Here is a 14,375-nt window from a genome sequence, read left to right as displayed (position 1 = left end):
TAAGGGATAAACTACTGTACTGAGCACTGAAAGATACTATTGTTACTGTATGATCTTATTGAATACGATCTTATTAATAAGTGTTATTGTAATTTAAGAATAATTGAATGGTAATTTATAAATTTCTTATTGTTAGAATTTATAGTTATGTTTTAAATGCAAGTTAAATATTGGTTTATAGAAATACCACTGAGTGTATACTCAGCGTATGGTTTGTTTTTTCGTATGTAGGATTAGGTGCGAAAGAAAGTTAAGGACTCAGCATCCAAACCAATCCTGAACTCAAAGTGGTGAAGTACCTTTCTATTGGTAAATTGGCATGTACCTAGGGCATGTACCTAGGCTATTAAGATTTTATTTTGTAAATGATAAGAATGAGCATGAAAGATGTTGAAACATGGTATGAAATATACATATTTTGGAAGTTAAACTTACATGAGTTTGACTAGCATGATATTGTAGTATAATTTCGATATGAATTGTGGTACATAATCTTTAAGAGGTTTTGAAGTGAATGAATGAATATTTGCTAAGTTTGAATGGCATAAAGAATGATATTTTATTTAAGAACTATTAGTAAATGTTTGGGCCTGAATTAGATGTGTTTAGCATGTGAAAGTAGCTTAAAAATGGTAAAAAATCATGTTTTCACACGGCCAAGTCACATGGGTGTGTGCTCAGGCCGTGTGACTCTCTGTTTATGTCACACGTGCTGTCCCTACGGTCGTGTGTGCAAGTCAGATCTGCCCACGGCCTAGCCCCACGGTCATGGGAACCCCACGGGCTGGCCACACAGCCATGTCCCAGGCCACACGGGCGTGTGCCCCTATCTTTAATTTAAAATTTCCAAAGTTGCCGGTTTAATCCCGAATTACTTCTAAAGCATGTATTGGGCCCCGTAGACTCATATTAGGGACTTTATAGTGTAATTTGAGAAGTTTCGATTTGGAAATGCAAATTTATGACTCGGTTTTTATAAATGCTAGTGTATAAGTCCGGTAATGCCTTGTAACCCTATTCCGGTGACGGTTTGGGGTTAAGGGGTGTTACAATATTACTTTTTATATATTATGTAATTTTATAATACCTAAAAATTAAATTTATAGTAATATATAATATTATAAAGTAAATATTAAAAAGTTAAGTTGGGCATATATAAATTTTAATAAATGAAAAAAATTAAAATATTAAATATTGAATTAAAAAATAACATAAACTTATTTTTAAAAAAAATTAAAAATATGGGTGGTCTAAAATGAGTTTAGATTAGGCAAAATTTTAAACTTATATTTTGAGCCGTCTGGGTTTGGACAAACAAAAAGTATGTTAATATCACGACAAACATGACTAGAACTAGGAGAGAAAAATTTTCGATTTTAATAAAAAAATCGACTCATTCGATTTTTCAGTTTCAGTTTAGTCAGGTGGGGCGGGTTGGTCAATTTTGACCTTTATTTAATTGATTAATTGAACCAATTATTGTTTTTGAATTTCAAAACTGAACCGATCGAAAAATGACTTATTTTATATTTTTAAATTATTTAAAATATATTTATATTTTATAATATATAATAGATATATAATCATATAAACTCAACCCAATAACCCAAAGTCAAGCTAACCAAAAAAATCAATCGAATCAAAGTCAGTTCAGTTTGATCGATCTTCTCTACTAAAGTCGGCCAAATCAATTTTCTCATGTCAAAGTCGGTTCGAAAAAACTAATCAAACCGATCAATTAAATCGGTTGTTACCTAAACCCAACTCGACCTAATTCACGAACACCTCTATTATGGATCATCAAATATCGAAAAAAAAAATCTTTATTCAAAATGTAATTAAAATAAAAAATAAAAAATTGAATCATGATTCATGACCCAAATTAAAATACCGTAGCTTTATAGTCCAAGAATTACAGTATCTTATCTTTTGGACGTCCCTTCATTAATCTAATCTAATCTAATCTAATTTTAATAATATCTTATCAAACTATGTATCAAAGAAAAATATCTTATTTAAATTAAAATATCTTATTTAATGAAAATCAAATTAATTTTTTAAAATTTTTTAAAAATATTATGAAAACTTCAATCTAATCATATTATAATAATTTGAACAAAGAAAATCTTTCTCCAATATATTATCAAATAAAAAATATCTGAAATTTAACTCAATTGATTCATGTGATTGTTTTAGAAAATGACATTCAACATATATAAAATTTGGAATTCCGACATTCAAAGTTCTTAATTTGATCTCATATTGCAATCTCATAACTCAATTTAATATAACACAAAATCAACAAGTTGAATCTAAAATTAACTTAATTGATTTTAGTTTGATTTTATTTAAATTTATTTAATTAATTTTTGTTTTCAGTTCACAAGATAAAAAATTATTATCTTAACCAAATGAAAATATTTTTTATTAATTTACAGTCAGTAATTTTAATTTTTAATATTTCTATAATATCAAAATAAATATATATAAATTAATGAAACCTTTTTTTCCCGATCTCAAACAGGAATATATATATATATATATATAAAACACAAATATATATAGTAAGACTTAATCAACAATATAAAGGTAAAGCAAAATGGAACCCACATTACCTTTAAACTATGACAAATAATTCAGTACTTTTTCGAACTTTCTAGTAAATTACGCTTAATTTTATTAAATTATTAATAAATTAATAAATTAATATTTTAATTATTTAATTTTAAAAATTATTAAATTATTTAATAAAATAATTTAAGTCACCAAACTATTAAAGTCACTTCTAAATAACCTTTATTTTAAATGTCGAAAACTCTTTTTTATATTTAATTTTTTATAAAATAATTTTAAATATTATAAATATATAAATTTAAATTTAAATAATTTTTTTTGATCTCTAACATTAATCATTAAATTAATTTAAATTTAAAATATATTATTAACCGATAATACTAATTTTTAAATTCTCGCTTGATATTTACCTGTCAAAATTAAAAAAGCAAAAAAAAAAAAAAACCTTCCAGAAGAGTGTAATTATCATTTTTTGTCTTTAAAAGAAAAACACAGGCACACACGCATAAATTCTCTCACTGTCCTTCATTTTCTTTCTTCTTCACTGTAATATTTTTTCTTCAATGTCTGTAATTACATATTCTTTTCCTGTTAGTCTCCCTTTTAAAACATCGAAACCACATGTGAACAAGATCGTGATGCTTCAAAACAACCAAGTTCCTTGTAAGAAATCACCGGAAATTCAGATCAGTGGTTTCTCCAACAACAATAAGGTTGAACAAAAAATGATCAGTTTTTTTTTTTGGTATTTTCGGCTATTGTTTTCCGACCAGAAAGTGAGAAACATGATATGGTTTGTGTGTTTTTTTTTGACAGGTTTTTGAGGATAAAGCTTTGGGTGTAATATGTTACAGAGATGATAATGGTGAAATAGTTTGTGAAGGGTATGATGAAGGTCCTCGTTTCATTTCTCCTACTCTTTTTCATCATAGGTTAGTACATAAAACTCGGATTTTGTTCCATCATTATCGAGTTGAGCTTAAGTTATTTAAGACTTGTATATTTAAAAATTACTCGAGATTTACTTAAGCTTGAATTATGGTCATCATTGTAAAGTTGAGCTCAAGTTTGATTGATTGCAAATGAGCTTAAGAGCTCGGGGTTTTACTTGAATTTGACTTCGAAAAAAGCTTGAGTTCTAGTAATTATTATAAAAGTCTTGCTCGACCTAGCTTAGCCTATTAAGAAAGGAGAGCTTTTTTTTTTTAATTTTGAAAATATTTTTTACACCTCAAAATTTGTCTAAGAGTTTGAATTTTTTTTTTTTTAAGTTTTCATTAAACCTACCAAATATTTTTTTAGAAATTCTCATTAAATCCTTCAAATTTTGTAAAAAATAATTTTAATGACCCGCCACTGCTATTAAGAGAGCCAAATTCAAGTATAAATAATTGATCTCAAGTTGATACTAAAAAATTTATAATTCAATCTCAACCCCAATACAAAATTTCTACTTCCACTCCCAGATATAGCTCATTTTTTACTATACTTAAATGAGATTAATCAACCAAGCTTGAGGAGTTAAATTTTATCTCGAGCTAAACCCAAACTTTGAAACTGATATTCAATGGAACTCAATCAAACTTCGGCTCTGACTCAATTACACATGTTTTAGATACTCTGATTTTAATCTATAATAGTTCATCTTTTTTGGCAAATGTTAAAATGAATGCAGAGATGCAGAGATCCTTGATCTTCTTCAAGAAAGATGGATTCAAATTGTTAATAGTGGAGGCTTCAAAAACCCTAAAAATGGGGTTTCAAACTTCAAGGGGAATGGTTTTAACAAATTCCTTTAGTAAAAACCCTAGCTCTTATATATATACACATATTTGTATGCATATTATATAGCAAAAAAAAAAACCAACTCTGTTATATATATATATTTGTGCATATCATATGGGACACGGATATTCCATAAAAAAAAAATAAAAAAGATTGGAGAATTAAAGCTAAGAGCTCCTTTTGAGGTTGAATGTATGATCTTCAACATTGGATTAGGAGAAAAAAAAACCTCGAATTCAATTTGTTTGCTAATTATTTGAGTCGAGCTCTAGCAATTCAAACTATCAATCAAACCGGGATTTGAGTATCGTAATACTAGATTCAATTAGATTGAGAGCTTAATTGAACTTTTCATTTTAATATATTTTTGTGTTATGAAATTACATTTTTGTCCTTGTTATATAGAAAAGGTTGAAGTGTAAATGAGCTCGAGCTTGATGCAAACGAGCATAATTGAGCTTGAGTTGTGAAAGTTAATAAATGAGCTTAATCGAGTTTAAACCTAAACAATTCAATTAAGTGTCGAGCTGAGATCGAAATTAAAAATTAATGTTAGATTGAGCTCGAACTTATTAGAGCTAGGTTTGACACGGATCAATTACACTAATACTCTGGTTGCCATTTATGAGAACAAAACTAAGTATCACTGTCAATTTTGGTATATATCGACGGTTGGGAGAGCTGAAACCGTCAAATAATCATTTAAACTCTATAAATCACAGCCATTCAATCCCCATGTTGTTCGGATCCGACAACACTAGTATGTTCGGATCCTTTTTTCAGTTTTTTCATGTATTTGGAAGATCTTTCAAAGGTTTTATCCTCAAACCCCATACCCGGATATATAACAAAACACGGATATTTTTAGTAAAGTGAGGAACCGGAGCAAGAAAACCCGAATCCGAATCATCCAGACCGGTTTGTATAACTAGATTGACCTAATAACCAGACCCATCAACAAAGGTATAATTTATATATATGAATCACAAAAGAATCTAATTCACTGATCCATTTACATGGTGGAATGCTAAAATTATAAGATCAAAAAAATTTCATGCAGAGATCATCAAAATTTGGAACTCTGATAAAAATTTCTGTCTTATAAAAAAAATCCCATGCAACTTTCCTAAAAGAATAATTATAATTTATTGTTTTTTTGTGAGAAAAAAATGCCCTCAAAAAGAAATGAAAAAAATGGAAATCAATCATATGAACAAGGGGGGAAAAAGAATCAAAGATATGAATATACACTCACAGATTTGAAGAATCACTTAACCGAGGTCCGGATTTGCCCATTCTCTTCACCGGTATCCAACCCAGGTTTTCTTGGCATGGTAGAAAAAGACCATTGATCGGGGATCATCAGGAAATAAGTCGACATTGCTTTCCGGAACCTTTTCTTGTATTGTTTCGGTGAAATTACTGTTGGTGCTGCATTCCTTGGCCCACCGAGGATGCCGGAAGCCTTCACCCAAGTTTCGAGATGCTTGTCCCAGGTATACTGCCTCATGAAATCAATGATTCCGAGAACTAACTCGTGCTTCTCTTCGTCGATTCCGACCAGTAACGAGTAATCCATCACATCACTTGACTGCAAAATCAAAAAGAAAAGAAAAATAATGGATATAAACATGCACCATGCGAATGGATCTCCTGGAATGTTAACAACATCTTCGGGGGGGACAAGCATACAAGAAAAGATCGAAAACTTACCGCAAGAAAAGCAGTGTCATTCCAGACAGCTCTTTCCAACAACCGCTTTGCTTTATTACCGACGAAAATAGGGGAAGTCGGCATTGATTCGATAAAGTTCTGATCAAGCAAAACTTTGTTGCTTCCACTTGTATCGGGGTTATAACGAGATCTTGAAGATCCTTTGAGATCGTATAGCCTCGTGCAGGTTCTTCGAAACAAAAGATTCTCCATAGCCAAAACATCAATTTTTGTTTCTTTCCCGCCTTTAAGATGCTTTGTAGCAACCTTCAAGAAAAATAAAAGTAGACAAAATAATTATTCCGGCTTTGGTAAGCAATGAACGATATATTAACAATTATAATATGTAGCATTAAAATATCTGAAGCTAAACAAACACCTGATAAATACCGAGAATCTTTGCGAGGCATGTGGGACTTCTAGAACTAATTGATTCAGATAAGTACTTAAAATATCCGGGGGCAAATTTTATAAATGATTCCAACTCTGTCTTCGTAACCTGTTTAATGATAAACCGATCATCCAAGGTCTTTGCAAAGAAGACGTTGCTCTTGCCACCCTGAGCACCCCATTTCTTACACCGACTCAGGGACCGTATATAATCTAGCTCTGATGGGCAACACATTCTTCTTAATGCTTCAAACCCCTTTGCGTAATAGCAAGTGACGGTATATTTCACTTTATCAGCTGACCCGTCATCTCCGAAGGAAACCTGGACATGCAAAGCCTTTGTACGGGAGAGTGGGTCCATAATCAGGCTACGAGATCCAGAACCGTCGTCTATTGAACTGAAACTTTGATGTGGATCAAAGGTCGATTCATCAACAGAAAGGAAAGACCGAAGAGTTGATGAATCTGCGGATACAGAGGTAGTTATATCCCCACTGTCTTTATGTCTATCCCCATTGTTGCTTACCTGAAAATGATACTCAGGTGATGCTAGTGCATATGATATCATACTCGTGGGCTCATCATTATAAACCGGAATAACAGTGTCATTAACACCCAAAGGTAAAAGCAGTCTAGCCCCATCCTGCATTTCCAACTCTCGAAATGACGAAACATAGACTGGATCATACTCGCTGAATGTATCGAGCTTTGAAGCACTTCCTAAGAAGTTTTTGTTCAATGAACGGTAGAAACTTAAGAATGGCATCGTTAACCAGCTTATCGAGTCTTCCAAATTTTCTGAACCCCTAGTGGACAATGAAGGTGAAAAAGAAAAAAGAGCCTTCGGCACGATCTTTCCTTCGGAATGGTTTTCCAAATTCAACCTCTCCGTTGCTGTGCCTGCAGCAGCAGAATCAGAAAGATCACATGAATCTTTCTTACACAATACAACTGTTTGTTGAATTTCCCCGGTCCAAGCAGCTTCAAGGGTATCAGACAAGTCTTCTATGACAGGAAAGTGGCCTTCAGATAGGACTCGACGAACAGTTGCAGTAGGTTTCTCACAGTCCGATTGGTCATACATGCTCTGACTAGCAGAAAGACTACCATACTCTTCAATTCCAAGACTCAAATCTCCACTTACTTCCAGTTCTCGTTGGATCACGTCTGACTTATCAGCATTGCCATTTAATTCTCTTTGGTCAGATCCCCTATCAAGCTTTTCATCCACAGGGGACAAGTCACAGCATTCGGGGCCTTTTCCATGCTCCAAGATGTCCACATCTTTGAGCTTCTCATCATCAGTTACAGTTTTCTCCTCGTCTCCTGAAATCAAATTGCTGAAATTGTCCTGCGGCCTGCAATTTTCTAAATTTGTTGCAAAAACCAGGCGATGGTCCCACATATAAGATTGGAAAAGTAATTGCCGCCGCAACCAATTAAGTTCAAGAATGTCGATAACAGGCTGCCCTTTTCTTACTTCCCTATTCAAAGCCTTTTGCAATGATTCCTAAACCAAATATGAGAGAAATAAAAAACCGGAAAATATAAACAGCAATGAAAATTAGACATTTGTTTTTCAGAATAGAAGTTTTCCAACAGAAGTAATGGAAATCTAACCAGACATGGTCAACATAATCACCAGCAATCCGGCTGTTTTGCTAAAGCAAAAAATATATAATACATAAAGGAAGTCTTACCTCGAACTCGAGTTTCTCCTTTTGTAATATCCCTTCTAGTTCAGAAATTTGATTCCTCGATTCTGGTGATTTCACGGTACTATTAGGTGCCCCTTTGCTGATTTTCTTTTCAGCTATTTGATTTAAGGATTTGAGTACTTCTGAAAACAGATGCTCAGCCCGGTCGACCACCTATTTATAATAACCAAAAAAATAAACAAATGAAGTGAGATCTAAATCAGCTTCTTTAAGAAACCGAAACCGAAACTGTTAATCCTTGCACCTTATCTTTTTCCTTTTGTATCCACTCCTGAATCTCGTAGTCAAACTCAAGTTTCGGGGGTGGAAGGTACACCGAATGTACATCAATTGATGCATACCGGAAGCAAGCAACCATTCTCCCAAATCTACAAACAAGTTTGCATGAATAAAATGATTGATTTCAACTCGAGAAAACATCCGATAATGATTAATGACACAATGTGATGCATTATATTTATGGGTCAAGAGCCAGCACGAAAGATGGTTTTTATCACATATTTACAAGGGCAACTTTTTGTACTCGGATACGGCATTCAACTGATAATATAAAAGCAAAAGGAAATTACCCATAGAAACGAAGACAATCTCTATGTAAAGAATGGCCGCAACTTGCAACCCGGCTTGCTGCAGCATGGTTTGAAAAACTAAGCTCCAAAAACTTCCCGAAAGATAAACCCCAAGCAGCATCGGACATCACCACCCTCAGCGTAGCTGGAGGAAAACCATTGGTTCTTGGACATCGCAGGCATCTATGCCACATCCAAATCTTTCCAACTCTTTCACCAGGTAGGAAAACGTCAGTGAGTTTTTTAACGGATATGGTGAGGGTTCCTTGCCGATGAGTATAGCAATGAACGTGAGCTTCTGAAGGCATGTCACAACAATGGCATTGGTAACTCTGAAAGATCAGTAATTTCTTTAGTTTCAAGAGAACTGCTGCAGTGCATATGATCAAATATATATAAAAGTGGGAAAGAGAGACTTTACCTGATCGAATAAATGATCCCGCAAAAACCGACCCAAAGGTTTATCGAAACTGCCGTAGTATTTGATCCGAAACAGATGGGATCTTTCGCAGACAGTCCCTTTCCATGCACATCGTGATGATAAAGAAACCAAAATGCTCTGATTGTCCGAGGGTGTTGGAGGAAATTCTTCTTTTATTGGTTTTGGCTCCTGGGATTGGTTATTACAGTTTTGACTATCATGATGCACCGATGATGCCTCCGAAAGACCAGATTGAATTTCAACTGCTGTGCTACAATTCTCTTGGTCAATGTGTACTGTAGAATTTTGTTGTGAAGAATTTAACAGCCCGACATGATGATTACTCATAGTGGCTGACTCACTTTTGTTAACAAAAGATCCCATAGTCGACGATTCTTTGGGACCAGTATCAGTTTTCTTGGAAAAGGAATCTAAATTAACTTTCTCGGTAGTGGATTGTGGAGATGGCAGGCTAGAACCATTAGATAAACAAGTTTGTGCAGCTTCTTTTGGCAAAGCACGATTAACAACCGAGAACGGAAGATTTAAAGTGGGAATACTGTTAGCTCTTTGCAGATCACTACCATGTGGAGGTTCCTGGGATGTTTCATTGACCGGAACAGTGAAACCAGGAAATGTTGATATGGACCTCGCAATAGTTGGTGGTTTATCAAGAAGTGTCACCGTAATGGGAGAGCTAAAAGAGGAATCTGGAAGAGAGGCTCCTTCATCGGCAAGAAATGATGTCTCCAGAGCCAAGTGATAAGCGGCAAAAATTCCATATTGGATAACATGCTTGACTTTCTTCAATTTATCTCCATTTTCACCCCGAAGTAATATCTGAAGCAAAACATTTACAAATTCAGTTAGACTAAAAAAATAGACCTGCAGCAGCTGAAAAACAAATACATTAATGTCTTCCATTTGGTTTTTTTTAAGTTACTTTTGATTACTTACAGTGAAACCCAATGGCTTTCGGCAGCCTTCAAAATACATTAACGTCTTCGCCAATTTCTTCCCTCTTTGTCCGGCAGAGCCAAGATCTTCAAAGAACCTCTCGACATGAAATTTTTCACAGTAACCTAGTTTCTGAGAAGAGAGATGGTCGACTGAAGGGACTATTTGAGCACCAGTGCATCGAGCAATGCGTTCTAACAATGACCTTTTGATATTTAGAACAAGTGATATGTCTTCCTCGAGGAGATATTCCTGGGCATACCGAGAAACTGATTTCTCTACCAGAAGGATATTTGGTTTATGCGCATGTATCTTCGCTACAGCCATCTTCAAATGGTCTTTTTCCTGGTTTAATGATGTCAAAAAATATATAACAGAAGGACAAAATAATAATAGCTTACGGAAATAAAAATTTGATATATCCTAAACAGAAAGAAACATATAAACATGAAAATACCTGCTTCAACAAAGTATCGAAACTTGATAATTGGTTGGAGACCCGCTGGTATTCGAGAGCTCCACCAAGGATCAACAACCGAGGCTTCTCTATTTTTGAATTCATTCGTCGATGAGCAACATTTTTCTTGCAAACAACTCCTTTGACAACCATACTATAAGAAATATCACAAAACTCAGAAACAGAAAAACGGAGTGTCGAAAACTAGTGCAATAGTATATCTGGAAGCAGTCTTAGAGGTCATCTCAGGGTCTATACTAATTTAGATTCTAATTCATTAGGAAAAAAAAAATCAAAAAACAGATTGGATGGAAACAATTGTTATATTGTGTAACATTTACCTCTCACGACGACAACCAGAAGCTATGCATTTCACTTTAACATATCCACCGGGATCCATCCCTCCCCCTTGGCTCGTATCAGGCTTCAAAAGCGTGGCAGCTTCCCATGAAAGAGCAGTGATGATATCCAACCAGCTCTCCCTGTCATTTTCATCACCCACAGGAAGGCACTCGACTTGTAAAAGTTGAGCTACCAAAGCCCGGAAATGTCCATCAACTATACTCTTCACTGCTTTCTTGTGCTCTTCTCTCGATCTATCTTTAATCCGAGACTCCCCACTTCCGAAGCTACTCGAGCTGCGCATGTATCCCCAATCTCCTGTAACATCCACATCATCATCATCATCGAACAGAAGAGCTTCCCTCTCGTCTTCTTCGTTTTGGGGTTCAGGAGGGAGCCAAAGAAGTCCATTATTCTCAAAATCTACAGGCTCAGTAGCATATAAAGCCGATGACATTTCACCTTCGTCACCAACTTCGGGTTCATCTTCCTTCACAATCTGTGATATTCCTTCTAAACACGGTGAAGGGAGACTATGGTCAATTGGAGAACAGCTTAAATTTTTTGAGTCATTGTTTTCACTATCGGGATGAAATGCATGCAACTCATCATTGCTCGTCTCATCAAAGCCGATAGGACTACAATAGCCACTATCTTGAGAGAAATGCTTTGACTCGGAATCAGACAGATATATGCTGTATTCATCGTCGTCGTCGTCATCATCATAATCACTCCTGATGCCAAACAAAAAGTAAGCAACAATAAGTGATTGGAATAGAACACTAAGACCTTGTTTTACTCAACTCTCCAATAAATTCTATTGGCTACTGGTTTCTGGTTTCCTGTATTCTATTCGATAGACAACACAGATAAAAAATGACAGATTACAGAGTGATGCACAAACACATGAAAACTCAGATGTCTATACAGATTTAAGTTCTGTTTGATCGATAGAAAAACCTGAAAATTTTTAAGAAATGCAATTAAGAAGGTAAGATTCCATACCTGTCTGACAAAAGTTCATAGTTTGAAGATGGATCTTCTACATCCATCATAAGATCATCACTTGTCATTGTTATTCTCTTGCTGGATCTATCCATGCTTCGATTCATTGAAGACAGTTGACGAGGGCTGGGAATAGATCTCGAATGAGCCAGATATGGAACCGAGCCGAGACTATAGCTACTGCTATAATTAGATTTAGTGCTCATAAAGCTAGCGGCTGACGGTGAAGAGCTAATATCCTCATCGAGCTCTTGCACTTCATCATTGATAGCATTTATGCCCTGCTCCCATTGCTTGAAACAATAATTACATACCCGAAGTTGCTCCCTCTCTTCTTGGAGAATACTGAAGTCATCCAATGGCGCAGGAACCGAGTTTGTTGTACACTTGGCACAGAAAACTCGGCCACAGAGTCGGCAATGGTGTCTACGGTTAAATAATGTGAACTGAGAATCACATTCATAGCACACCCTGCAGATATGATCAGGCATCCAAAAATCCCTCGACACATTATCAGGCTCGGATCGCCAAGGGAGCCATGACTTAACTAAACTAACTAGCTCAGAAATCGTCTTGCTAGTGGCATCCATCTTTAAACTATCCTAATGCCCCTGCTCATTAAGGTAGCTCCATTTGAAACTCGAAACAAGCCATAAACAATACAGCATGCAGTTCAATCCGAAACGAAGCCACAATCCCACCAAGTGCAACCATCGAAAATAAAAAATTCTAACAATCAAAAACCGACTATTATGCCTACCGGTCAGCCTATCAAAGTAATTCGTACTTCTCCATCTCAACTACGTAAGAATAATCGAAACCCCGATTCTACTATTTGAACTTTGATCAAATGCTGATCCAAATCAATGCCTGGCAACACAATCTACTCTAGAATTCAACTAAAATGGCATCCGAAAAATTTGACATAAATCACAATTAATTGAACCTCAAAAAGGGTAAAATACTGATCCTATCACTAAAATATACGATCAAAACACGCCTTTTCTCATGAATCAACTCGATGCCCGTCATTCAGAAAACAATCCTAAAAATTAAAACAAAATCCCATCAAAATAACACTAATAAAAATACATTTCTAATAACCAAATAAACAAATCTATACACAATTTAGGTTTAGATATAGGAAACAGCATTACCTCAAATCCCAATCAATCAACGATCAATGAAGCATACAGCCTCCAGATTCTTGCCACGTACGCAAACAGACCGTTACAAAGCATTCATAAAAAGCAAAAAAAAAAAAAAAAAACCCAGAACCCAGAATGCGATTCTTTATGAAGAAATCAATATAAATGATGAAATTATTGATTTTTGATTTTGAAAATCTCGTTTTCAATATTAAAAAAACCCAATAATTTTGTTTAAAAAATCTATCCTATCTGTATATACATGCAAGAAAATCTTTTGATAATTATTTTATCTAATCTAAATATCTAAATCTACAAAATTCAGTAAAACTTTCCTTTTCTTCCTATAAAATTAATTTTAAAAAACCCAGTAATTCTATTTAACAAAATTGTATCAAAACAACCGGAAAAAAATCTTATGCACTGTATTTCTGTATATATGTGCAAGAATTTTTTTTTGGTAATATATTTTATCTAATCCTAATATCTAAACCTACAAAATTGAGTTCCTAAAAATAATCCTTTTGTTCTTTTTATTAAAATTGTTTGAAACTGATGATTCTATTATTTTGTCCCTTTTAATTTAGTCCTAACAACACACTGAGCTGTATATTAATAATAATTAATTTTGCAAAAGACAAAACTGACCTTTAAAGAATTTTTAAGAAAGAGACAAAGATTTTACAATGATGTTGACAGTTCATGGCATTTTAAAAGAGAGGTTAAAATATGCTATAAGTCCTTTTATTTTATTTAATTTATAATTTAGTCCCTATATTTTATTTTTAAGAATTTAGCCTTTTTGACAATATTTATTTACTTTTGTTAAATTTGTTGTTGTACCATTTTAAAATAAAAATTCATTTGGTAACTATGTTGTTAAGTAGCGGTAGATCTTAGCATTAAGTCTAGGATAGCTAACTAAATTTTTAAAAATTTTGAGGGTTTTAATGAGAATTTTAAATAATTTTGGAAGTTCCAATTAAAACTTTCAAAAATTTTAGAGGTTTAATGAAAATTTACAAAAAAAATTATAAGAAGTCTAATTGAAATTTTAAAAACATTTCAAAGATTTAATGAGAATTTAACAAAAGAATTTTAACCGAGTTAACAATTAGACTGGTATTTTCAAATCCAAAAATAAAGGACTAAATTTTTAAAATAAAATATAAAACTAAAATTTAAAGTTACAAAAAGTATACAGACTTATACGATAATTTTTACCTATGAGAGTTTATGAGATAAAACTTGAAAGACATTCACAAGGTTGAATTTTAAACCCCAAAATATATAAAT

At 33.8% G+C, this 14,375-nt stretch overlaps 2 protein-coding genes across 3 annotated transcripts; one reads left to right on the top strand and one right to left on the bottom strand.

Moving 5' to 3' along the window:
- Nucleotides 1-3,052: 3,052 nt before the first annotated feature.
- LOC108456019 (uncharacterized) lies at nt 3,053-4,739 on the top strand. 2 transcript variants are annotated; one of them, XM_053019370.1, is made up of 3 exons: nt 3,053-3,287; nt 3,391-3,458; nt 4,250-4,739. In XM_053019370.1, the coding sequence occupies exons 1-3, from the start codon at nt 3,138-3,140 to the stop codon at nt 4,371-4,373; spliced, it is 342 nt and encodes a 113-aa protein (XP_052875330.1). In that variant the 5' UTR covers nt 3,053-3,137; the 3' UTR covers nt 4,374-4,739. The 2 variants fall into 2 exon arrangements, with proteins under 2 accessions (XP_052875330.1, XP_017610101.1); XM_017754612.2 differs by having other exon boundaries at nt 3,057-3,287; nt 3,391-3,506.
- A 683-nt stretch (nt 4,740-5,422) lies between these two features.
- LOC108454662 (1-phosphatidylinositol-3-phosphate 5-kinase FAB1B-like) lies at nt 5,423-13,658 on the bottom strand. Its single transcript, XM_017753195.2, has 12 exons — nt 13,089-13,658; nt 11,932-12,976; nt 10,926-11,660; nt 10,585-10,738; nt 10,128-10,472; nt 9,171-10,010; nt 8,750-9,081; nt 8,425-8,548; nt 8,163-8,333; nt 6,452-7,972; nt 6,073-6,339; nt 5,423-5,950 (listed from the first exon to the last, which is right to left on the bottom strand). The coding sequence occupies exons 2-12, from the start codon at nt 12,519-12,521 to the stop codon at nt 5,627-5,629; spliced, it is 5,403 nt and encodes a 1,800-aa protein (XP_017608684.1). The 5' UTR covers nt 12,522-12,976; nt 13,089-13,658; the 3' UTR covers nt 5,423-5,626.
- Nucleotides 13,659-14,375: the final 717 nt, after the last annotated feature.

This window comes from Gossypium arboreum, chromosome 9, assembly GCF_025698485.1.
Source record: "Gossypium arboreum isolate Shixiya-1 chromosome 9, ASM2569848v2, whole genome shotgun sequence".
NCBI lineage: Eukaryota > Viridiplantae > Streptophyta > Magnoliopsida > Malvales > Malvaceae > Gossypium > Gossypium arboreum.
Note: the sequence above shows the minus strand (reverse complement) of the source record. Positions and strands in the feature narration are given on the sequence as shown.